General features: G+C 36.6%; 1 protein-coding gene across 4 annotated transcripts in view; it reads left to right on the forward strand.

Annotated features, from left to right (window-relative positions):
- Window positions 1-26,940, forward strand: part of FRMD6 (FERM domain containing 6) — a 66,398-nt gene that overhangs the window by 15,876 nt on the left and 23,582 nt on the right. For 3 of the 4 annotated variants that reach the window (XM_031453721.2, XM_031453716.2, XM_031453722.2), the window contains 5 exons: window positions 14,931-15,176; window positions 21,104-21,194; window positions 23,189-23,292; window positions 24,261-24,337; window positions 26,541-26,727. In XM_031453721.2, the coding sequence (XP_031309581.1) occupies window positions 15,078-15,176; window positions 21,104-21,194; window positions 23,189-23,292; window positions 24,261-24,337; window positions 26,541-26,727 (558 nt within the window). In that variant the 5' untranslated portion in view covers window positions 14,931-15,077. The remainder of the gene's footprint in view (window positions 1-14,930; window positions 15,177-21,103; window positions 21,195-23,188; window positions 23,293-24,260; window positions 24,338-26,540; window positions 26,728-26,940) is intronic. The other variant, XM_031453723.2, reaches the window with a different exon arrangement.

Raw genomic sequence — 26,940 nt, forward strand, 5'->3', positions numbered from 1 at the left:
AGTTACGAACAAAAAAAGGCACTTCTCTCTTAATGAGTATTTTTTGGACACTTGAATAGTCTTTTGCCTCTGGATCTAAAATGAGATGATTCCAAGGCAATTACTGGCAAAATATAGCCTTTTCTTGGTAGGATTAAAGGAGAAAGGTGGCAGCGATGCAGTCACTGTTGGTGGTGGGCCGTTGTCCTGCCATGAGTGATGACTGACCTTGTCATAGGCTGCTCGTCTGGTTTCTCCAGGATGAAAGTCTGTAGGTCAGTCTCAGGAGTAGTTGTCTTTCCAGCATGATTAGAGCCGTATTAAAAAAGCAGTACTGAGCAGAGGTAGGGTGGTTTCTGGTTTTTGTTTGATTGGTTTGCTTGTTTGTTTTTAGCTTTAACCTTCAAGACTGAGCTATGGTTCCATTTTTCATGGAGGATTAACCCTGTTAGTGTAGGGTAAGGTGTAATTCTGATTTCCTTCCTCCACACCCTTTAAAACCAAACTTTAAGTCTCTCTCAAAGCATTAGAGGATGATTGCTATAAGAAGGAATGCTCTCTTTTGGCAATATGCAGGGGGGATGCACAGCATAGAACCAGAAAAGCCAATGAACATGTAGGTGAAATGGAGGCAACTTGACTGGGCTATTTAGTGACTCACTATTGGATTGTGTTGACTTCAAACACCAGGGAACCCAGAGGTTCCCTGCTAAGTGGCTTTTATTTCTATTTCCTTTGGAATATATGGATAATAATTGAGTTGACCTTGGTTTGTGTCTAATTTCAAAATCCTACTTGAGAAGAGAAAGATGCCTATGAATTGGTATATGGGAAATAGAAATGTTACTACATAGGTAAGTACCACTGGAAAATAAGATATCATCCTTGATGGAACTGGCAAATTCATTTTAGTTATCTTCTAGAAGCCAAGGAAATTAAACACTGGATGGCGGGTAGAGGAGAGCCAGCTTCTTATTGAAGGTTCCCTTGGGAAAAACCTAAGGCTGCGGCCCTGGCTCCCAGTGAAGCAGTCTTAACAGTCTTGGATTCATGTTTCTCCAGAATAACACCAGCCACCTCAGTCTCCTTAGGCTAGATTGGCTAATGATTTGATGATGCCCCAGGGGAATGGGGAATGGGAGTAGAGTGAGGGTGGGTGGGAGGATGTTCTTAAAGTTTAGATTGTTGGTCTCTGGTTAATGGTTAGCCGGAAGCTTTGTTAGGATTCAGTGTCTTTTAATGTGTTGGAGGTGAATCCCTACGTGACAATAGCAATGGTAAATATTTTTGTGAAGCTATAATAAAGAAGCCATACATGTATCCGGAAAAGACAAAGACTCTAATTCAAAAAGATACATACACCCCAATGTCCATAGCAGCAGTATTTATAATAGCCAAGACATGGAAGCAACCTAAACATCCATCAGCAGACGAATGGATAAAGAAGGTGTGTGTGTGTGTGTGTGTGTGTGTGTGTGTGTGAAATGGAATATTACTCAGCCATAAAAAAGAATGAAATATTGCCATTTGCAGTAACATGGATGGACCTAGAGATTATCACACTAAGTGAAAAAAGTTAGATACCTGTATATGTATATATCTGAATCACTTTGCTGTACATCTGAAACTAACACAATATTGTAAATCAACTACACTTCAATAGAAAAAGAAACTACAAAACAAAACATTTATCATTTCTCTTAAGGGCTTTTCAAACTGTAAATCAGAGTTCTAGGGTTTTTAGTGATTAAAATAATCATTGTTTTTTTTCTGAATTTTAAATTGATATTTTTAGATGTCTTTATACATTTATGTGAAAATTTTGTTTCTAACTTATGAATTTGCAGCAAAAACCCCAAAGGGATGTTAAATAAGACTTTTGTAGCACTGTGAAACCTTGTTAGAATGTCCAGAGGAATCTTTTGCTTTGAAGTCTGTAGACTGTGCTTTTGATCTTTCACTGTAGAGAGTGCCTGGCCCCGTGAGTCTCACTTCACACCATTCTGCGCGTTTGGCATGTGGACAGTATGTGTGCGTGTGTGCTGCCCTGGTATTGCTGCTCATTTGGGTGTGTCTGGTTAAAATAATTTCAGCCCATAATTTATATGTATAAGGGTAAAAATTGGATTCTTGGCATTTCAAAGTCTTTTTCTGGCTTCCTAAACTTTTTTTTACATATAATTCTTAACTATTTTAGAGTAAAAGGCAGATTTTACTAGCATTTGGGTATGTTTACTTTAGTAAATTATTTTAACATGTTTCTTAACTTTCTACTTAAATATATAAAATATGAGCTCTCTGAAAAGAGACTAGTTTAAATTGTTTCCTACCCATGGGAGTCTTCGAATAGAACTTAGAGAAGAAAAATCCTGGCAGGAAAATCGCACCAATTGCCTTAAACTACCTGGTGTCATCTTGTCCCAGTCATTCTCTCAAAGTGTCAGTTTCTTAACCTGTAAAATTAAGAGGTTGGATTAGGTAGGCCATCTCTAATATCTGATTCAGTGGTAAGATTTTCATTTGGTTGTACTCTATTGCATTACTTTTTCATTTAATAGTAGATAGAAACCCATGCACATATCACTGTTGACTTAAACAAAAAAACACCACAGCCTGAGAGTTGTGGCTTTAAGTTTTATTCAGGTTCTCACTGAGGACCATAGCCCAGAAAACAACTGCTCAGTAGCTCTGAGTAAATGCCTCCAAAGAGGCAGGGGAGAAGCCAGTATATATATATGAATTTGGGGGCTACGAAATACAGGTAGTCAGGTATACATCTTGGTAAAAGATTACTGCTAATCATGAAGAGCAGATATCTCAAATTAATGAGTCTAGTGTTTTTCTATGTATGGGAAGATGCAAGAATCTGGGGTCATTGAAATTCTTCCTGAGATATGCATCTAACTATTTAGGAGCTTGTTTATCTAAAACACAGTGTGCCTGTCCTGTTTTTTCGTCCTGTTTTTTCGTCCTGAATTCCTTTCTCGATGCATTGTTGGTCAGTGACTACAGTGGGTTGTGACTTAACCCTTGTATAACTGGTTCTTATATATCTTTTTAAAGTTTAATCAGCAGTATGTGATTATTCACAGCATTTTAACATCAGTACCTATGACTTATTTTACTTTTCTAAATTGTGAAATATTTGAAACATATTTGAAGTCCCTGCTTTTCTTTCTTTCTTGCTTGCTTGCTTGCTTGCTTGCTTGCTTGCTTGCTTTTCCTTCCTTCTTTCCTTCCTTCCTTCTTTCCTTCCTTCCTTTCTTCCTTCCTTCCTTTCTTCTATACTTCATGGAAAAAATTTGGCAGTCATGAGGCTAAGTCAAGCCCTTTGGAAACCGTCCCTGCCCCTTTCTGAAGACATTCCCTACCCCAGCCTCCCCCCGCCCCTCAGCACCACTATTATGGTTTTGAGGTTAATCATTCCTTTGCCTTTCTTTATAGTCTTACCACATATATATGTATAATGAATCATTGCTTGGTTGCCTGTTTTTGAGCTTTCTATTCATGGAAAAGAATCATAGCATATATTCTGCAACTTGGCTTTTTTTGTTCAGCACTGATTTTGAGATTCATACTTGTTAATATGTAGCTGCAGTCCATTAATGTTTGCTGCTGAATTGTTTTAATGTACCATAATTTATTTATCTAGTCTACTGCCAATAGACTTTTGCATTTCCAGTTTGTACATTTATTTTACTCTTGTTATTAAGAATTATTTCATAACATGGAAACTCCTTTTGCAGTGTTATAAGAAAGCTAGCAACTTCCCAAATGCTTAATTCAGTCTTTAAAGAGCACCATATATTACCACCAGATAATGAGAATTTCACAGCAAAATTATTATCTAAAAAGCTGCAGTTCCTGTGTCAGAGGGAATTGAGTGTAAGTCCCATGAATGAAGGAATCAAAGATTTCATTGTAGAAATTAGAAGCAGATGCTTCTAAGTTGGAGGATTTTCCCTGAGAACAGCACTTTTTGTTGGCGATGTCATGCTAGAAATTCGTCTTGGTTGAAAGGAATTTTTGCGCCTGGTTGCTAAACCTGATATGACTTCTGAATACAGATGGGTATGAAAAAATCAAGTTTCTTTGGTTTAAAATTCATGAATTTTACTATTGCCTTTGTTCTTCTTGCTGGCTGCTTATCTAGCATCTCCCCTCATCTCCCAACTTCCCAAAGGTACCCACGTTTTTGTTTTAATGTCTGTGTACTTCAGGGGAAGTTGATCCTACTAGCTGGAGGTGGGTCCTGAGTGGCTTCAACGAATCGAACTATTCCATTCCCCTGCCCAGTGACAGGGTGCTTATAACCGAAGACATCCAGTCAGGATGAGTATCAGCACTCTTGTTTGCCTCTGCATTCTTGTTTATTTGGCTACTATGAGAGATGTCAGCTTTAAGGTGTGGTGATTCCAAGGTACCAGGAAGAAACTAGATCCTGGATGACATGTCAAACTGCAAGCTCACTCATCCTACTTCTAGGCTTTAGATTATTTAAAGTTCTATGTATGTGAACCTGTTTCTGTTTTGCAATAAGCTAATATGTGCCCCTTTTTTTTCAGATTCTGCTAGGGAATTCATTCACATTTCTGGTAAATTTCTAAGTAATCTATTCAGCACACCTTACTGGGTGCCTGTTACAGACCCAGTCCTACTCCAGGCATTAGAATCGTAGAGATGCTGGCAGATCCTAGCCTTGAGGAGATTCCAGTCCTCTTTGAGGAGACAGACTTCCTAACAAGTACCAGGGGAAGAGAGTGCAGGAGGAACGCCCCTCAGCCGCCTGCTGATGTAGAGACGTGCTGCACAGACCAGTGTCTTGTGTTTTCCAGGGAGAACGAAAATATTTTACTTTTCTTTCTTGGAGGTGGGTGTTGGATAGAATAATGTGCAAGGGAGGATATTATAGGCGGAGGAAACACCATGGTCCAAAGTATGGAAATACGAGAGCAAGACTTGTTCAGGGAACCATGAGGAAAAGAACTGCAGTAATATAAAACGTGAGTTGGAGAACAGTCACACTGAGAAGGAGGGAACCTGATTGTGAGAGATTGCTGTGCTGTAGAGTTGAGGTGTTATCCTGTGGAGGTGCTGTAGCACTGAAGAATGTGAGTGGGGGTGTGAGATGCAAGATCAAGTGTACAGTTTAGTGAGGTCACCCTGGCAGCATTGTGGGGGTGGCAGATTTAAAGAATGAGACAAGCAGAACATTTAGAAATCCAGGAGAGAACGATGAGGAGGTATGGCAGAGGAGAAGGCCGCTCGAACGATGGATGAGATGGAAGGGGTTTTTTTCTTACTCAGATTATTTTTAAATGTATATATAGCGACTAAATCTACCCCAACCTTTCGACCACTGAGGATCATTTTTGTTATTCTTCCTCTCCCCGACCTTCCTTGGGTCTTATATTTGGAAAGATTGTCTATCAAAATAAATTAAGTCAGTTGTTTTCTTTTTTTTTTAATCTGGCAGGTAAAACTGTGCTATCAAAATAAGCACTTAAAAATGATACTGAAATTACTTGAGTGATCTTTTAATTTCCCTTGAGATATTATATGCTAATTTTATCAGACTTTTTGAAATATTTAAAATAACTGAAGATTCCCCACTACTTCTTTTATGAATTCCAGGAGGGAGGCCAGTGTAATTGTTGATTAACAGAATTATGTTTACTACTGTTCTGCTTAGGGAGCGTATAACCAGAATGGTGCTTTGCAGAAATATGTTCTTAATATCAAGCATTAAAAAAAGTGGTGGTTTCATTTCCTTGAGTACCACTGCTATCATTACTCTTTACTTTATGTCTGTAATTGAGTCAATAAAGTGAGTACTAGTTGGTTTATGCTTGTTCATTGACTAACAAAATACTTGTGATCTTTTTCTTTATTTTCTTTCTTTCTTCCCCCTTTACCTCTTTTATTTAGGGGCTTTCTTTACTTCTTTATTCTTGTAAATTCTGTTCTAAAAACATACAATGAAACAGGATAATTTTTGGCTCTGGAGGTATTTGTGATTTGGGGGAGTGTGCTCAGTAAATGGTGTTTTTTATTATTGATATTATTTTTGATATACTGTAATTTTCTAATCCATTCCTGTTGTTAGACTGTTTAGATTTTTCCCCCCCAGTTCTTACTCTGATGGATAATGGTTCATTATTACTTTTGATCAAAAATGTGATTGCTTTGGTTGAATTATATTCCTTCTTATACATTCCCTGCAGTTGGTTTACTGAATCAAAAGGTGTAAGCATTTTTATGATTCTTACTACAGAGTCATGTTGGTTGCAGTGATTTACACTGCTAACTACATTTTATATGTACATCGATTTCACCAGTTTTTCTCCATATTGCAATATAAAGCTTCTTTGCCTGTCTTTCTTATATTATCCCTTTTCTCCTTTTTCTTGGCTATATAGCTAGCCAAGGACTAGCTATAGAATTTTATTCATTAGAGTATGATGAGCATTACTTGGTACCAATTCATGTGCACTTTAGTTGGAAGGTTCTTTTCCATTCCCAGCTTCAAAGTGCCGCAAATCTCATTAGTTAAATACAAAAATGAAACAATCCAATAGCTACTAATAGGAGAAAAACACTGTTTCTTGTAGAACTCAAGATACGATTAATGACAATACGTAGGTTATGGCCACCATATATTACCAGAAAGCAGTCCTTTCACTTGCTTTCCATGATAGGAAGTCAGTATTGTGACCTGGTAGTAAACGAGTAACCCATTTAATAATCTTTGCAACAATTCCATTTCAGAGATGAAAAAATGGACACAAGGATGTAAGGAGACTTGCCCAAGGGCACCCAAATGGCAAGTGTCAGTGCTGGGATCCGAATCAGAGCAGCCTGGCTGCAGAGCCCAAGCTTAAGCAGCACGTTATAGTGCCTCTTTCCAAATTTAACCTTCCAACCGATTCAATAATTACATTTCAAGTGTAATTATTACTTATATTATATGTACATATTTTATATAATATGCTGTATGTGTAAAATATATACATATACTTACATATTTAAAATAGATAAATATATATTTACATATTTGCACACTTTACATGCAATTACTATATATTACAATAACTGCGTTTTGTGTGACATACACAGCTACTTATAGCTGTATGGTGTAATGATGTTATAGTCAGGTATAGTCCATATTAGATTGCATTCGATAATTAGCTTAATGATTTTCCCCTTACCTAATTTACGAATAGGACCCAAATTAGAGGTATTTTTACTAAAATTGCTACTACTATACTGTAAACTGACCAATTCCTAAATTATATATCATTGATGCTTTCTAGCTATTTTGTTTGCAGAAAAAGCATTGTTTTTCAGCTACTGTAATTTATTACAAATGAACAACACAATAAAAGCATATTCGGCACAATTCAGTAAAGAAAACATAGTAGTCTTTAATAAGAGACAACTATTCACCTACAGATTAATATTCAAGATGAGATATTCCTGAAAATTACTGTTATGAATTAATTGCCCTGCGTACTATGTTTACCTTAAATGAATTTGTGCATTATATACCTATAAATCACTTGCTGTATATAGTGTTCTTAGAGAACGGTAGTGTCTGAACAGCAACTCAACCACCTGAACTTTTCAGTTGCTCAGATTTTTTTTTTTACCTTTCAGGTCTTTGCTAATGGTGAATATTCATCATAGAAAATGTTCTCCTTTGTTGTAGAATGGAGAGAAACTTTAAAACTTAGAGCTATGTTTTTTCTCAAATAAATACTAATGTTGGTAGCTAGTGATAGTAGACAGTTGGTGAATTAATGAATGAATGTATCAGGCAGTAAATCAGCTTGTTCAGATGGGCTGTGTTAGAAAGGACTCATTCAGTTGCAAGTGGCAGAATTAGCTGAAGAGAAAAGCTAGTTTATTCACTCACTGTGTGGGAATTCTTAGGAACAGTCTCTGGCTTCAGATGCAGCTAGATGTGGCGGTTCAAATGATGTAATCAGGATGCTTTCTGAGCTTCTCTTTCCTCTGTGATGACTTCCTTCTTCAGGAAAGTTCTTACCATGTAAAGGTGATTACCAGCAATAACAGGCTCATATCATTCTCACAAATAGTAATCCAAAGAGATGAGCAGCCCTCTCCATATCAGCATTTGTATAATAGATCTCATGGAGGGATTCTAGCCTTGCTTGTGTTATATGTTCATCCTGTAGACCAAGCACTGTGACTGGAGAATGGCATACTCTGGTCAGTCTTGAGTCACAGCCCTACCCTCCATCATCTCTTCACCCTTCCAGAGTAGGGGACACACTGTGATTGATAGCCCCACTAGAAATACCAGATGGGAGAGGGGCACTCCCCAGTGGGGAGATGGTACCAAGCAGATGAAAACAGATGTTTCTTACACTCCATCATTTGGTCAACAAGCACACATTTGAACCTATGTACTCTTTCACACTTCCTCTTTTTCAATACGTAAGATTTTAAAGGCGTCCCCACATAATACAGTGCAGCTGTCCCACTTACAAGCAACAATATACTTAACTTCCCCTCCTCAATGTAGACATCCCAGAGTTTAGCCCAGTTGCTGTATCTGGCTCTAAATTCTTGATCTCTATGTGATATGTATTTTTTGGCAGTCAGTGGTAGATGTGTCTTCTCATGACCTGGCAACTCATGACTGTTATTTTAATGAACATCCCCCCACCAACAACTTGATATCTAATGCTTTATATCTATTGTCTCACTTAATTTGACCAATAATCCTAGTAGGCCAATAGTACAGATTTTACAGAAGAGGAGTCAGACTCAGAGATTAGGTTCCTTGCCCACATACAGCTCATATTGTAGAATCTAGAGTAGGATTCATGTTTGACTGATTGGGCACATTAAATCTATCTTCTTAATCAGTATTCTGTCCATATTGTCTCTAAACATCTGAGGTTCAACCATATAGGAGGTGATGTTAAGCTTTTCACAGTCCCTCATTTATCTATGTAACAATGGTCAGAGGTAGGAGAGAGCAGCAAAGAATCTGATGTTCTTTCCAGAGGGTTTGGCTTCAGATAGTTGATAGATGTCAGCTACTTTCTTCTTTAGCTAAAACAGTAACTGCAAAACTGGCCATGAAGTAGAAAGTGTTCAATTTACTTACTCTTCAAATTAAATGAGGAAAATAATTCTGTGGTTCCAAAATGAGTCTTTAAGCAAATGACCCTTAAGAAAAAAAATCCTCATAATACAGTGCATACAGAAAAATTGAAAATCAGGTATCATTTGTTTCCAGGTCAGTGTTTATATTTCTAGGTACTAGGATCAAAATACAGGACTCTCCAGTAACAAGTACCTAGTAATAACAGAAGTCTACTTACATGAGAAGTTTGGCAGTACACTCCAATAAAAATTGAAGTTTCAAGAAGGCTAAACTTCAAAGCTGTTGTGAAGATAGAGGTCATTAGACATTCAAGAGGTTGAAACTTTTCACTTAAAGGTTCAAGCCAGATTTCTGAGTTTGGAACTCAATTGCTAACCTCTAGTGGGAAAGTGTGTGTTTAGTAAGAGTTGTACTACTACTTAAAAAACAGCTGGATGGTAAAAAGTAGCCCATAGTGACTCTATAAGGAAACTTGTTCTCAGCAGTTGGTTCTCAGTGGTGGGTGATTTTGCCCCCAAGTTGACATTTGGCAATGTTCAAAGATGTTTTGGGTTGTCACAACTGGGAGGTGAAGGGATTCTCCTGTCATCTAGTGGGTAGAGACCAGGGATGCTGCTGAACACCCTACAGTGCTCAGGACAGCCCCTTTCTACAAAGAATATCTGGCCCATAATGTCAATAGTGCCAAGGTTAAGAAACCCCGCTGTAGAATCTTCCTTGTCCAAGGACATGTGTGTAGTAAGCCAAACAACCCACTTTTAATGAACATGTGTGCCTGCCATTAGAGATTAAAAATACACACTGACACATGCGTGCACACACATTCACACACATAACCCACATAGCTAGTGACCCTGCTCTAAGAAGATCTGAATAAAGGAGATAGACAAGAAAAATAACAACTGCAAGCTACTGAGCTGAGCGTTAGTGTAGAGGTAGTGCTTCAGAATAACAGACACATTGTTTGCACAAGTGAGTTGTCCGTGAGGCAGAATTTCTGACTGAGCATTAGCTGGTCACAGGGCCAGCCCAGATTCAAGGGAAAAGGAATAGATTCTGCCTCTCAATGGGAAGCATGGCAAAGAGTCGGTGATATGCTTTAATATACCATGAGTACCTAACATCAGCCCTTGGCACACAGTAAGTATGATAGCGCTGCTATCTTGCCTCTTCTGAAGAGTATGTGAGCCTTGGCATTTGTTGTCCCCTCTACTTGGAAACCTCTTCCCTTGGGTGGATGGATGGCTAGAGGGAAGGAAGGAAGGAAATAAATTACATGCCTCTCTTAATTCTGGTATCTGCTCAAATGTCGGCTTACCAGAAGTGCTTCCCATGACGACCCTTCATGAAATAGCATCCACACTACCATCTTATCGTCATCAACTCTCTCACCTGCTCTGGGTGTATTTTTCTTCGTAGTGCATCTCACCATCTACATTATATATTGTCTGTGTATCTCCATTAGAGTAGGATATTTGTTCTGTTCGGTGCTCTGTACTCAACACTTACAACAACCCTTGGCACATAGGTGTTTAAGGCATATATGCTGAATGAATGAGTGAACAACATCAAAAAAAAAAAAAAAGCTAATTTTACCAAGGGCATTTTGATGTCACTTTTAGGACACCATACATTAAAACACTATATACTGTTTATTACAAAATGATCTTAGCCACAGTATTCACATACCTAATAGTGTCATTTATTATTCTTCCTTAAGAATTGCCCATCAAAGTCTTTGCTCTTGGGAAGCAGGGACAGTATCATCATCTTAAGCGTCTTAGCAGTGTTATATCCCTAACTAGATGGTGAATTCCTGGGTATAGGGGGCACATCTTCTATTGCTTTTGTATTCTGCTTTTCAGCAAGTAAGTATTCCAGTACTGTGTGTGTAACTTGAGCTTCATAAATATGCAGTGATTAAGTTAGAAGACAGGGATCTCTGCAGTCCAGTTTTTCAGGGTAATTTTTGCCTTGTCTTTGCTAGGTACTAAAGATACTTCATTGACTGTTGATATATGCCTAATAACTATGCTTGCATTATAGTGAATTTTTTTTTATCAGATTACCACCCTTTCACTTTTTTTAAGGTGACAATCTCATAATTGAGAATTCACCTTTGCCTCCATTAAAAGTGAGACTGTACACGTTACGTGGGTAGGAAGTTTCTGGTGCCCTTGGTTGTTTTTTCCTTTAATAAACTTTTTGACTTTAGAATACTTTCAAATATACAGAAGTTGCAAAGATAGCACAGAGTTCCTCCATACCACACAGGTACCTACTTTCCCTCTTGAGGCATCTTCCATGAGTATGTCACAACTAATGAACCAGTATTGATACATTATAATGAACTAAGGTTTGTCCTTTTATTCCAAGGTGACCCAGTTTTAAAGGTTATATTGAATAATTTCTATAAAAATAGAAGTAAGTATTGAGTATCCATACTGGGTGGTGGCTAACTGATTCTTAAAAGAAATGAAGTAACCTTGTAAACAACGGAGTTGATCAGGAAATAAGGGACTTACAATAATGTGGCTTTAAAATTCAGGTGGGGAAGTCTCATAGCTTAACGTTTTGTTTGTATGCTGTGTATTCGTAAAGATGGCAGGATGGGGTTTGATCACTATATAAGTGTTTTGTTGTCTGGAAGATATGATACTACGACATGATTTGTTCTTCATAGATATCTATGCCAGGATCATTGAATAGACAAGGGCTGCCCTGGAGCAGGGAATGTGCCTTCCTGGGACTGAGTTGGGACTTAGCTTTGGACACAGAATAAGTAGCCAGTGGCTCACAGGCTAAATTCTACAATTAAAATTGGTATAAATTTAGTCTAATTCTCTCTCCCAGGACTCTCCAATTTAAGATTAAATTTTATACTGAAGCACATTAGAGATACGTGTATTTTGCTGTTTTAGTGGAACTTCTTAATCAGCTTAAAGGCAGGCCTGGGTAAAGTAAAATCCTAATACTCTCTCTCTCTCTCAGGGCTTTTCTGGTTTGCTATCCTCAAAGCAGAAAAAGCAACAATGAAGCAGTACTACTTCTTAAAGATTTTACTTTTATTAAATATTCTTCAGTAATCCTCTGCTATCCTTTTTTATGCTGCATTATCTAAACTATGAATAAACCAATAAATAAAAATTTCACTCAGTGTAACTTTAAAATTATTGCAATGATGCTCTGGAAACATCCCAAACCTCAGAAGATATTTTTTCTCTAGTTTATTTTTTAAAGTCTAGAAAGTAGGTCAGTAGAAGTACCCCTCTTTAGTTGGTTTAATTAGAAATGGAAAATTATATGAGTAATTCAATTTGAAATGTAGGTTTAAATAATTATATTGGAATTAATATAATTTTAGAGTTTGAATTTAAATAAGATGCACTTAATCATAGTTTATAATTTTTTGAAAAGATTTTAATATCAGAGAGGAGGCCTGAGTGTTGGAATATATCAATTCATAGGGACAAATTTACCATGAAATATATTTGACAATGAAATAGTTTTAAGACTGTATTTCTCAAATAGTATGCCTAAGAATATTATTCTATAGAAACTTAGTAAAGATACCTTGTGAGGAGAGGGGAAATATTCTGTGCCCAAATAAGATTGAGAAATATTAAGTTAAACAAATTTAAGAAGTTGCCTGCAGGACTTCTCAGAGCCTTTAATGCTTTCTGAATTTCTAAGAGAGGGTATGTATAGGATATCTTGCTTTTCCAACTTATTTATCCCTAGATCACCTAGTAGCATTTTTCAGGAAAATGTTCTGAGTACACAAATTTGACCTGTTTTAGGAATTTACACCTTTGAAAATGTTGAGGACTTTCTTTTTTTCAGTTACAGTGATGATGTGTGCTGTCTTTCACATATGTTGCTTATCCCTCAAGATGTTTTCCCAGTGTATACTATCAAGGTATCATATCAAACCCTCAGCTCAACACCTTCCTTCTGTTAACTAAAGTGTGATTTCCGTGTGTGACTGCATGTCAGAGATACTTGGGAAGCTTTTTTAAAAGATTGAGATTCCCAGGTCCTGACTCTGGAGATTACAAGCAAGTAGCAATGTCACTGTGCTCAGGATTCTGTATTTATTACAAACACCCAGGTAATACTGATGCACCCAACTCTGGTCCTCCAACTGGTGCTTTGGTACTGTTAAACTAAAAGTGTGCATTCTTCAAATGGGTGACTGGATTTTGTGTGCAGTTAGTTTGTGGTAATAGAACAGGTAGGCTGATCATCCCATACTGGGGAGAACTGTAGCACTGACCTCTGGTGACACTCTGGGGTGATGTGAAACAGTTGCTATTATGTTATAAGAAGAGCAGAATATTCCTAAAGGGGCTTTTGGTCACCTTCCTAGTAAGGAAATAGTGTATATAAGATTATCATTTGTTTTTACTTAGTTTGAGTAGATCCCTTGTGGGTGGCATTTTATTTATGCTTTAAAAAGAAATACTAGTTTATATTTACTCATGGTGCCATCTAAGAATATATTCTCACCCATCTTCTTGCCGATAACAGATGGACATTGAACCTTAAGCAAATAGGCCAGGATTCTGTCTGATTTATGCTTTGATATATGTGAGTAATAGCTTTTCTATTAAAACTGTACGGTTATACTTTCTGCCTGGTAAGACAATTCCATATTCCTAGAAATTCCTACATATTCCACAAATACACCTGGAAAGAAACAATGTAAGTAATTACTAATGGTTTGACAAGCAAGTAGTCTTAATATACTTTGATTGAATAGTGTTATATTAGCAATAATATATGAAACGCTGGACACATTCATTAAAGGTAGGAAATATCCACCACTGTTTTAAAATTATTCTAAAAAAATAAATAAAATTATTCTGTAAGGTCTTGCAACACAATGAGACATGAAAGAGGAATAAAAGGCATGATTATTGAGAATTGGAGATAAAAATCTTCATTACTTACAAACATAATTGTATACGCTGAAAATCTGAGAGAAGTTAAAAAATAAAATTACATAGTTTAATAAACTGATTAAATATGAGCAGTATCCAGAATCCATAGTATACAAATATAGTTTGATATATGCAGTCTCGTTATTTCTATGTGTTAGTTGATTGGTGAAATCAAATAGAAAAATTAAGTTTACATTGACAGGTTAGAGAATCAGGAGAGAGAGCAGTACCATAAAATCTCAGGGAGAAAAAAGTTGCAAGGAGGGCTTAACAGCCTTGGTAAGTGTCGTCCATAGAGAGATCAGCCAAAGTGAATCCTGTGGATTCTGCTGATGGTCTAGAGATCACTGGCTTCCTGTGGCAAAGCCATGCTGGTGAAGAGAAGCAAGTGGAAGCCAGGCCACAGTGGTTGAAGAAAGAGTATAATGTAAGAGCCAAGGCATTTATTTGTTTGATTGTAATGGACGGAAAAAGAGAGGGATTGAGAATTTTGTTGTCGGTGTTGTTTTGTCATTTTGTATGTTTATTTCAGAACCCTTCCTTGTCTTCCATGTGAGACTGGACACTTTTCAAAGGCAGGCCTCTGCTTCTGTGAGCCCTTCAGTGTATGGTACTGCCTTGAATGTATGAGGCACTCATTGGCTCCATGTTTGATACATGACTGTGAATGAAAGTTCTGAAACAGTTGATAGTGGGCAAAGTACAGAGTACGTTTCGGTCCCTTCTCGTTGATGAAACTAGGCAGCCCTCACTGTGAGACAGGCTGTGCCTGTGCCAACAGGAGCAGTTGTACTGCTGCCCTCTCCCCGTCTCTCTCCTCACCAGGCTCACCGCCTTCATTCACGGCCTCCTTTCGGGCTTTTTTACAGCTATGAAACCTACGTAGTGGAAGATCGTGATGCTTTTCCTGTAAAGGCGTGTGATGACGAGCAGAGTTTGGCTTTGGAGTGCTCGGAACCAGAGGAATTGCCGAGGACTCGGAGCCCAGCCCTGACCACCAGAGAGCCCACAACACAATGAACAAACTGAACTTCCATAACAACAGAGTCATGCAAGACCGTAGGAGTGTGTGTATTTTCCTTCCCAATGATGAATCTCTGAACATCATCATAAATGTGAGTAGATCCTACTTGAGAAATGTTTAAATAGTGATGTTCCCACCGGTGACCATGTTCAAGTTACGACTTGGCTAAGGGCAAAATCTTGACAGAATGAGACCATTAATAATGTGGCAGAATTAGGGAATTAAAGTCATCTACACAGGTATAAACTTTGAATTATGGCTTAAGTGCAGCTGCCTCCAACATTCTCTCACCAGTAAAATTATTTTGGTTACTATATTATAGAAAACTGTGAACACTTTGCTATTTTTAAATTTTTTTTATTGAACTATAATTTTTATTGATATATGTGTTTGCTTTTTAAATACTTTTGAGTTGTCACCTACACAAATGACATGGTAATATACAATTGCTAGCTTTTTAATATGCATTTTGATCATTGTTTTAATAGTGGCCTGTAGCCTAAGTCTAGCCAATTTCAAGAATAGGCTCTATGTTTGAACACTCAGCTGTTCCTTATGGTTTATGAGTCAGAGTTAACTCTCTTATTTAACTTGAACATTGAGGAATATGATACTTCATTTTTTTACTTTTAAAATTAAATTACAATTTATGTACAGCAAAGTATAGGAATCTTAAGTGTGCATCTCAGTGAATTTTCAAAAGTGTATATACATCCATGTAACCATCATCCAGTTTGAGATATAGTAGATTTCTAGCACCCCAGAAAGATCTTTTGTGATCCCTCCTAGTTAACAGTCTCTACCCAAAAGGTAATAACTATTCCCACCTCTGTCACCATAGAGTAACTTTCTTGTTTCTGAAGTTCATGCAGCTGAAATAATGTGGTGTGCTTACTTTTGCATCTGGCTTCTTTCATTCTGCATTTAGCCTGTGAAATTCATCCATGCTCTGCATGTGACAGTTATTCTTTCTTTTTCATTATTGTATAACATTTCATTGTATGAGTATGCCCAGTTTCTTTATCCAGCTTTTATTTATGGATATGGGATTATTTTAAGTTTGGGGCTATTTATGGACAAAACTGTTATGAATATTTTATGTGTATGCACATATGTATTCATTTCTGGGCTTATACCTGAGAGTGGGTTGTGAATCATCAAGTATACGTATGTTTAGCTTTGGTAGAGACTTCCAAACAATTTATGGGCATCACAGTCATGCCTAGCATTTTTCAGCCCCTCTCCTATTATCAGCTTTCATATTCTTTCTTTCACTGATTGTATTCTAATGGAATTAAGGAAAAAATTGCCTTAGTGCATGCCTTGAATTAGTTTCCTTTGCTATATGCTACTATATTTTTAACCCAGTTTCTGTACAAAAGAATATTTCTAAATGGTACACTGAATCTGCATGACATTTAAATAGCTCCGTTAAAAGTTTATATAGGAAAAGGTGCTGCTTATTACCATTATTATTTTGGTTTTATTCTGACAGTCACCAGAGTTTCTTGAGTTACTGATATAACCTTGTTTTTGCTCACAGGAATTGTCTGACCATCAAACCTGCCTATTGAATGAACATTATCAATTTGTTGGGCAGAATTTCTATTGAATAGGTACATTCCTATTCAGGGTACTCAAAGTTGTTTTTGGACGTGTAAAGTGATAGACTATTATTTCCGCAGCATTTGGTTTTTGAAGCCTAATTAAAATTGGCAATGTTTTGCCAGTATGGGCACTGACAAAATATATTAAAATGTAATTTACATATATATATGAATATGCTTTTTGAGTTCTTTTATACAGTTATATAAAAAAGATACCAACTAAATTTTAAGAATGTATGTAAACATATAGCATGAGCACTTAAGAAGCTACTCTCCATTCCATTCCTGTCTTTCCACCTGGTAGAATATGTGTGCACGCGTTCATGTGTGTGTCTATATACACGTAAAGGATATGGAGCAAAACCTTACTGACCTCAGGTAACTGGAAGGAAGACTAACTGAGTGAGGAAGAGTAGGAGCTGATTAATTCGTACTAAAATCTCAGCTGAGGAAGAGAATTATGGAGAATTATTATCAGCAGATAGCCAGTCCATTTGTTCCTGTGGATCAGTGGTTTTAAAACTTGATATACATCAGAATTATTTGGAGAGCTTGTTAAATACTCAGACTATGGGACTCTACTCCTTGGAGATGCTGATCTAATAAGTCTAGGACGTAGGCATCTGCATTTGACAATATCCCCTGAACGGGTGCTGTAGATACTTTAAAGTCTTGAGCCAGGCAGGCAGAGACATGTAGACTAGCACCACTTACTTTCTTTCACTCTACAGAACTGTTTAATGGACCGCATTTTGGACATCATCTTAGCAGCCTAAGCCTTAGAACAGTACATGACACATGGTAAAGACAAAGTAAATGTTGGTGGTTGTTAGTGATGATGATACAACTGTCATCATTATTTCTGAGAAATGTTATAAGATTATTTATATTTTGACTTGTACAATTTATTGGTTTTGTGACCTTTAAACAAGTTGTTTAAACTCACTCATCTTCCTCATTTGTAAAAGCAAATTGCCCGGTACCTAGCACATAGTAGGTATTTGATTTGTATTAGCTCCCTTTCTGCTTTATGAGGAATAATTAAGGGGCAGTATGCTAATGAGAAAACATGAGTGGACTTAAAAGACACAGACCAGAATTCAAATGCCATGTCTGAGTGACTTTTGGAAAATTCATTAAACCTCCTCCCTCAGCTTTAACATCTTCGCCTGTGAAATGGGAATAATACCTATGGTACAAGGTCATTGTGAGAGTTAAGGGTTAGCAAATAGCATAATTTCTAGCACATAGATAGTAGCTGCTGTTATCATTGTAATTCCCTATAAGAGATTAATTTTACACTTCAATTATCTTCTTTTGCAAAATTAGTATAAGAATTTCTACAGGATAGTCGGGACTATAATCATGGGCTGTAAGGCCATATATCATCACGATTAAGGAGGGCTTTAGAGTCACAGGGAACTACTCCACAACTTACTCTGCAGCTTTGGGCAAGTTAGTTTTTTTGCTTCAGTTTCCTCTTTGATGAAGTGGAGGTAATCTTACTCTTCTCACAGGGACACTGCGAGCATATAAAGATATAACGGGCATAAAGTGCTTATTGCAGTGTCTGGGACGTGGGTATTGCTCAGTAAGTGAGCACTTAATAGAGTAGCACTTGTTTTAATTTCTTTGAGTTGTTTGCTCATTTTATTAGGGCACTCTGTTAATTAAACTCTGCTGGAGTGTCTGAACTCCATGTAGATCTGTTCTTATTCCAGGGTATGTAGATGGTCCTCCCATGTCCAGACTCCTCATTAGCAAGCTGTTGGACCAAAGGAGGGAGGAGGGACTGGGTTAAGTAGTATGGAGCCCCCTTCACTGCTAGAAAACCAAATCAGGACTGTCAAAGGACTGTTGTTTTCCACAAAGTGTTATTTTTGTCTTCAGAAAGTAGCAGTTGATGTTTGTAGAGTTGTGGTGGAACAAATTAATTATAACAAAAACTATTTCATTAATGCTTTCTTTTTTAAAAAATCATTTCTAAATATTTTTTTTAAACAAAGAAAGTTTCTTCCCTGACAAGTATAGTTGATGGAATGTTGCCTTCCTGCGTGTGGGGTAAATTTAGTGTTTTCAGTATTTTTAATTCCCCATTAGTTAAATTAATGGGGACTGTTCTAAGTGATTTTAATCATTAGATAAGTATTAAATGTGGAAACCTGGAAATTTTCGGAAATAAAATGATGGTAAATGTAAGAGCCACAAAATATTTTAGTGATGTAAATTGTGGCTAAGAGCTTATACTTCACTGAAACAAGAGTGAACAATTTTTTTTTCTGGAGTTTATTTTAAACCTTCTTGCTCAGTAACAAACCATTGACATTTAGAATCAAATGCTGTTCTTATTAAAAAGTTCCATATAGAGTATATTTTTAGATAAGGTTTTAATTCTTATTCTTAATACCTCATACTCTATAGCACTTTTTAAAGTTCCCTTTGCTCCTGAAGATTAAAGAACTTGAAAAATTTGACAGTCAGCTAAAATGTAGCCTTAAAGACTCATAATATGCAAATACAAAAAACTTAAATTTGTTTTCACAGCAGGTACAACTTCAGAGCCACAGCCTTACTTAATTACAGTCTTGAACAAGAACATTGTATTTCCTTGATAGATGTTAAAGAGCTTTATCAGTAGGCTCCAAGTACTTGATTTAAACTAGAGGAAGAAGAATAATTATATGAGATGCATGGAGGAAATGTACAGCATTATTTGAACAACAGTTACACAAAGTTACAACAGTGTTTATTTTATATACAGTGTGGGGTTTGAAATTTTTCTTTTAACTCTTTATCACATATTATCTAGAGCACTTTGTATATGACATTTTAAAATACAGTCAAAACCAAGGATTAAAGAACTCCTAGACTGTATGAGATTTTAAGTCTCAAAAATTTGTAGTATATAGTTCAGTTTTATGTAACATTTGACACTTTTTCCTTTACTTTATCATTTTCTTTATTTAAGCTTATCTGTAAAGTGGAATCACAGTAACATAGAAACTCAAATCCAACGTCTTTCTGAGTGAATGAAGATGATCCTGATTTCCTCCTGGCAAATGTATCCTCCCAGTGGTGTTGGCTTTGCATTGATACATTTCCCCTAAATTCTTGAATGGCACGTTTATTAAATGATCTGCTTAGTGGGTCAGAGAGTAGTCTGTAGTCATGGAACAGAAGGAAGGTGAGGGGCCCACAGGGGAATCAGGCCTCTGGCTTTCATTCATCAGACATTTACTGAGTGCCTGCTATTTATCCTGAATATAAAATGAGTCACTGTCCCAGCTTCACTGAGTCCCTGGTGCTCCTGAGCAGATCTCAGCATTTTTTAATTTTCTGAATCTGGGCTGTATTTTAAGGTATGATTAAAAAGTCATTAATTCAGAGTTTACTAATTTAGAATTTGTAATAGTTAAAACTTACTGGCATCATAATTGAAGAAAGAAGTTGCAAGTTAATAGTACAGATGTGAGAGGAAATGCCACCCATAATATATGTACCTAAAATGATAAACTGATATGTTGCACATATTTTAATAATGTACACATAAAAATAATATACAAATTAGCAAAGTTGTGAGTTGCTGTCTCTGCCACTACTAGCTGCATATACTTCAAGCTTTCTGGTTTTATTTTTCCCCTACCTCTGTAAAATGAAGAAATTGCCCTGGATGGTCCTTAATGTCAATCTCAACACTCTTAAGCTTTAGTGATTCTGAATTCAACAAGGCAGACTTATTAGAATTACTATCCCCCAAAATACTTCATCGAACATTTGAAAAGTCGTTAAAACTTTTAAAGACTTTAAAAACCTTTTAAAGACTGTTTTATCATTCAACATGTAACTTTTCAGAATAACTTAACCCCAGAGTTTCAAATTAATATGGTTTTATTATGTTTGAGTTATACTAGGACCCAGAAAAAAACACTGGTTTGGGTACTTAAAAGATATATCAATAAAAGTGATTAATTAAGATAAATAAAAGCAAGGTATTCACTCATTGTGCAGTATATGAGCATTTTGCTTAGACCATCAAGAGGAAAACTTTCCTTGTAGAGATACTTGCCAAATTAATCATTTTGATAAACTGATTAGGCTGTTTTGGGTTCCTTCTGAAACACATATTTATTGTGCACCCAAGGCCTTGTCCATGTATCGTAAGATTTATGAGTCTTGTACAAGATTGCATTGATACTTCATTACCACGTTGTAGACATTTGTATTGTAATAATCGTTAGTGAAACACAGCTGCAGATTAAAGTGATTTCCAACTGTTGTTTTGCTAGTGTCAGCTTGTCCTTTCAAGGCGTATATTTAGGATGCATTGCGTTGCCTGATTGTGGCTCAGTGTGTGGACTTGGTTGAATTATTATCTTAAGTTGTGGGGTTTTTGTTTTTGTTTTTCCTACAGGTTAAAATTCTGTGTCACCAGTTGCTGGTCCAGGTGTGTGACCTACTCAGGCTAAAGGATTGTCACCTCTTTGGACTCAGTGTTATACAAAGTAAGTCTCAGTCCCATTTCTGGTGGATTTAGCCAACTCTCCCTGAGGAAATGATATTTTATAGCTGTAACTTAAATTGGGCATATTGTTACATAATTGTGATTTTCAAAATACCCATGAACTGATTATCATTTTTAATCTAGTATTCATTATTTAAACCTAATTCTTCTGTATGTCTTATAAGATATAGAATTTTAGGTCATGTATTTATTATGATTTGAACATAAAAATTGGTTCCTTTTTAAGAGTTTGGATTTTATGTGTTTGCTCTTTTACGTTTTAATGAACCAAGCTTGATTTTTGTTTCTTTGCAATCAGGGAGCAGCTGGAGCTAGTAGGAAAACATCTTGGATGGTTTTGTAATTTAATTTGTTTTATAATTTTTGACATTAAAAGGCATTTAGATACAGTGAAACTGACTTTTCTCTATTCAAATTCTCTTGCTGTTGAATATATATAGTATAACAGAGATCTCTTAATTTACTCTTATTTTTTTTCTCCCTCCTTACCCCTTCTCTTTTTTCCAGTCAGAACATGTGACTTGGGGATGTGGGATCAGTTTCTTCTGTATACTTTATGTAGAGACAATTCAAGTAAAGGGCTTCATATAAGCTTTCTCTCCCAATAGCACCTTAGTTAGAGTTAAGTTCACAGAGCTAAGTGCAGCCATTCCTTAAAACTTTCTTCTTTCAAGTCGTATTTTAAGATTTCTCTAATTTAGTCTTCTAGATACCAAAAACCTTTCAAACCTTTGCTCAGTTTTTTGTGTGTGTGAAATATATTTATGTTTTATAATTGGAATGAATTATTTTCTACTGCTGGCATTGGTTTAAATTTAAAGGCTTACGAAATCTTGAGGATCTGGTTAGTATCATAAAATGCTTAGATCTGGCAGATTGGAAAGTGTATCATGATCAATGGATCAACCAGTTCTGTTCTAAAATGTGAACTGTTTTAGTCTAAAAAGACAGCTCTGGAGAGGCCTGAGAGCTTGGATCAGGGAGCACATCAGGAAGTGAGGAGTCAACCATTTGCTCTTCAGGTCTTCCTGTGGCAGTGAAAGCAGTAAAAACACGAATGCTCAGCTCTGTCCTTATGTTAGTACAGCCCTAAGTCATTCTTTCAGGGAAGAGCCAAGAAGGAATAAGATGCTGTACAGATTCTAAATTACTTTACTTTCATTTTGTACTCAAAGTTAATTCTTCTTATTCTAGCTACAGCCAGGCTGTTTATCTTTGTTGTTCAACAAGTCAATCTAATAAAACCAGTTTACAACTTCCTTAGGTTTCAGAATAAGAGTTTTTTAAGATGTCCTTTTTTAAAAAGAGGTTGTAGTATGGGGAAAGAACATGGGAACAGGAGTCAGATGACCTGGTTCTGATTCTGGTTCTACCACAGGCTAGCCATGTGGCTTTAGACATGTCCCTTGACTTCTCTCAGTTTCAGCTTTGTCTCATGTCAGATGGAAATCACTGCTCTACCTGCTTTACAGGATTGATGTGTGCTTGCGAATTCCTAAAGTGTAAAGCTCTGGTTGAACCGTCAGATGGTAGAGACACAGTGGTAGTGTGTTAAAAAAAAATGTATATATATATATAGAGAGAGAGAGAGAGAAAGAGAGAAAGCTTGTTTTTCTAAGACCAAGTAACACCCACAGTGTTGGAAATTAGACTGTAAGTTATAATGACCCTAGAAACTAAGTAAAAGCAAGTGTTGGAATATTACTAACACTTCTTGTAAATGTTACACGTTTTTAATTGTGTGTGTTCTGTGTTGCAAAAGCAAGATAATTCATGAAGAATCTCATTAATATCTACCCCACAGACCGTTTTATTCTTCAGTATCTTGTTGAGTTTTCTTGATAATACGTGAATTCAGAGTACATTCATAAATCTTGAGGCTTTTTGAAAAAAATTTCTTTGTATATTCTTTTCTTTTAAAAAATTTAGCCTTTCTTTATCACTTTGTCTCCTTTTTTTTTTTTTAATGTGCAGACAATGAACATGTGTATATGGAGTTGTCACAAAAGCTTTATAAGTATTGTCCAAAAGAATGGAAGAAAGAGGCCAGCAAGGTACGACAATACGAAGTCACTTGGGTGAGATTACATTTATGAGCAAAATTATTTTGACTTTTTAAAGGGTTTATTTTAGCTATTATATATTAGAAAAATATCTTAACACTTTATACAGTAAAGAATGGGAAAGAGAAATGAATTTTAAGTTCTAAAATGTCACATTAATGAAGTATTAATAGCTTATAGCATATAATGATAGATTTTGGATGTCTGCTAAAATAATACTGGTAATAACTTTTTAGTAATCTTGGGATAATGTTTTGAAATGAAAGCGTGGAAAAAGTACTTGTTCCTCTTCTTTGGCCAAGTTAGTTGTCAAAACCGATGTTCTAGAAATTATTAGTCATTTTACAATCTAGTTTTGCTATTCTTACATTTGATATTTTGTTACTTCATAGAACTGGTGCTTTCCATTTACACGGGGGAGCATTCCGTGGGAATTTACCTAGTGTTTCCAGGATCACCCTTGAAAATCAGGAATAATCCCCAGTTTCTAATCCTAGATCCTCCAGTTTGTATTTAAGAATTCTTGGAGTAAACTGGAAGGCTACATCAAAGCCAACTACAAAATAGGAACATGAATGTCTAAATAAACAAACAGCATGTTAGAATTTGGTATGTGGAATGTCAGAGGAACAAGAGAACATTTGTAATGAGGAGCAAATGGTCACCACAGGGGACAGAGCTGAGAGAGGAGCTGGATCTCAGCTAGAAATTTCCACTGGCATTTATTTTTATCTTCCCTTATGTTGTCATTGGTATTACAGTGAATGCGTATCAGCTACAGTGATGAGACTTTATAGCTTCCCGTTTTTGCATACTCCTGGTATCCCTGTGGGACCACTGTCTACCCACTGCAAGCCCCCACTTATTAGAAGTAGTTAAAACTGTTCAATGTAGTATCTTGTAAATAATGGTATTTTGTTGTTTTTGAAACCTACTTTCAAAGTGACTAAACATAGCTTGCTTTTTATGTGTGCCTGTTTTAGGGTATTGACCAATTTGGACCGCCTATGATCATCCACTTCCGCGTGCAGTACTACGTGGAGAACGGCCGACTGATCAGGTGTGAGGACAGGCAGAGATTCCGCACCTTTATTTTTACATAGCTCTCATCTTCTGATGTTCTACATAAAGTGCCCATGTTTATTGTTTGTCTCCACCTGCTAGAATATGAGGTCCATAAGAGCAGGAATTTTAAAAAAATCTTTGTGCACACACATGTATCTTCAGTTCCTAAAATAGAGGTACAGTGGACACTCAAATATTTGTTGAATGAATGAATGATAATGTTAGACTGTCAGTGAAAATGTTAACAATATCACTGGCTCACATTTTCTCTACTCCACGCTTTCCATAACAAATCAGTCACCAAAAAGATACGTCATTTAAGAAAGAACTAACACTTTTGTGAAAAGTGGAGAAGTTAGTTAGTGGATTATGTTTTCTGGTGGTGGGGTGGGGAGTGGGGCAGCAGCAGGAACTCTGTTCTGTAAAAATGCAGGGTGTTTATACAGCCTGGTTTTCTTTTCACCTTTGGGATCTTGCTTCTGTTCTTGGCAGTAGCTTTAAAGCTAAGGTTATGCCCAATGGAGCTACCCTCTGAGAATCTTAGGTGCGGTTTGGCAGGGGAAGGTAGTTCTTTTTCTGGAGGTGGGTGCGTGAATAATACTATGCTTATGATACAGACTCAGAATTCACCAGTTCAGAAGCTCAGTTAATTACTGGTATAGGAGGGTGCAGTGCTGGAATATTTTCAGAGGTGATTTTGTTGGCTGATAGAAAATAGCAGAAATGTGAACTCTGTTTTTTACTTGTTTATTTTTAAATTTTGAGAAGCTCCATGTAAAAGAGACAGACACATTTGGCTAATGAGTTATATCTGAGATTTGCTTTTAATGTTCATATTATTGCCAAATGCAAATTATGAAGTAAAATACATTAATTGGCCCGTGAAGAATTTTTTTAAAGGCAGAGAAACTTTTTTAGTTATTCTCAGTTTATATAAAATTTTTACTCAATTTACTTAATGAGAATGGAATGGAATGTGCTGGAAAGAAAGAAAATACATTATTTAGCCACTGATTAGCTCCCTGGGACTAATAAATGCTTAATTCAGCCCTGTACTTCTGCCCCTTTCCCCAGTGTTGAGCTAGTCCAAATAATGTGGATAATCAGCATTATAAAAAGAAGTACTCAGAAAGCACTCTGTCCCAAGGGGAAAAAAAGTACATAAATGCTTTATTTTTAAACTCTTCATTCTTAAACATGATCTTGGTTAAAATAAACTCATACATTTTTATTATTATCAATTAATGAGCTATGAATCTCAGATAAACATTCAACCAAAAATAAGAGTGGGGCAAATACGCATTAAATACATACACACACATTTTTTTTTCTTGCATTTTTACTTTGATGACAGAGGCATTCTTTTTGCCTGTGACATATTTTGGAGCTTGACCGTGTTTTTCCCCAGTCAGCACTTCTTACTCAATGTATTTAATGGGGACTGTATTTATTTCTGACCTCAATGGATTGTAATGAGTGCACTATTACGTTTCCATTTGTGAGGACCGTTGTGATTGTTTCAACATGTGCCTGTGAAAGCACACTCATAACATAACATTCACTTAATTAAAAGAAAACGATTTAAGGAAAGTTTTCAGTTCATTCATTCTGAGAGGAAAAAACCCCACTATTTATAGTTAAGCAAATTTTTTTCTAGTAGGGCAGATAAACTGAGATATTTTTGAAAGGGCCTTAGAGTATTTGTAATGTGCTCAGATGAAAAACAAAACCAAAAGGGGCCTCATAACATTAAAACCATGATTGTCCCCTCAGATTTATCCTCATTTATATCATGTGTGCAGTACTGTAGCAAAATTATTTTAATACAGACGACAAATGCCTGGGCTTCTATTATAAAACTTGTTCTGTGTAGTATTTACCATATTGGAGTGGAATAATTCGGATCTTTTGTCCATTCTCTGAATAAGTCAAGTGTTACAGGCCTTAGGGATTGTTATCTTTGCAGTCTGGGTCATCTGACTTGGGGTCCCTGTTCCCTGCGACCTCCGTGAGGCCGCAATCAGGGGAGATCAGCTATTAGCTGCAGCTTCCCCCTTTCCAGTGAGTGGGGAGGGCGGGAGGAGGGAGCAGTAACAGAAGAGCCTTGTCACCAGATGGATAGCAGGATTTGGGTTCTGTTTACATGCCTTTAGTTTGTTCCATCAAAATGTGCGTTCTGTTTTCTTTTATTTTCCTAGTGACAGAGCAGCAAGATACTATTATTACTGGCACCTGAGAAAACAAGTTCTTCATTCCCAGTGTGTGCTCCGAGAGGAGGCCTACTTCCTGCTGGCAGCCTTCGCCCTGCAGGCTGACCTGGGGAACTTCAAAAGGAATAAACACTATGGAAAATACTTTGAGCCCGAGGCTTACTTCCCATCTTGGGTAGGCACTGTTTCCAAATTCTAAAGAGTTTTCTTTAGCAGGTTTCTAGTCAGTTGTGTCATTACTCATGATGATTCAAGAAATGGGAACCCAGATGATTTATGGCCAGTAAAACCCTCTGTCATGCCCAGATACACATTTCACCCCTTAGAACAGGGTACACACAGTCTCTCCGTGTACTCGACAGGCCTGCTTACAGGTAAGGAGGAAGAC

The sequence above is a fragment of the Camelus dromedarius genome, chromosome 5 (assembly GCF_036321535.1).
Source record: "Camelus dromedarius isolate mCamDro1 chromosome 5, mCamDro1.pat, whole genome shotgun sequence".
Classification (NCBI taxonomy): Eukaryota; Metazoa; Chordata; class Mammalia; order Artiodactyla; family Camelidae; genus Camelus; species Camelus dromedarius.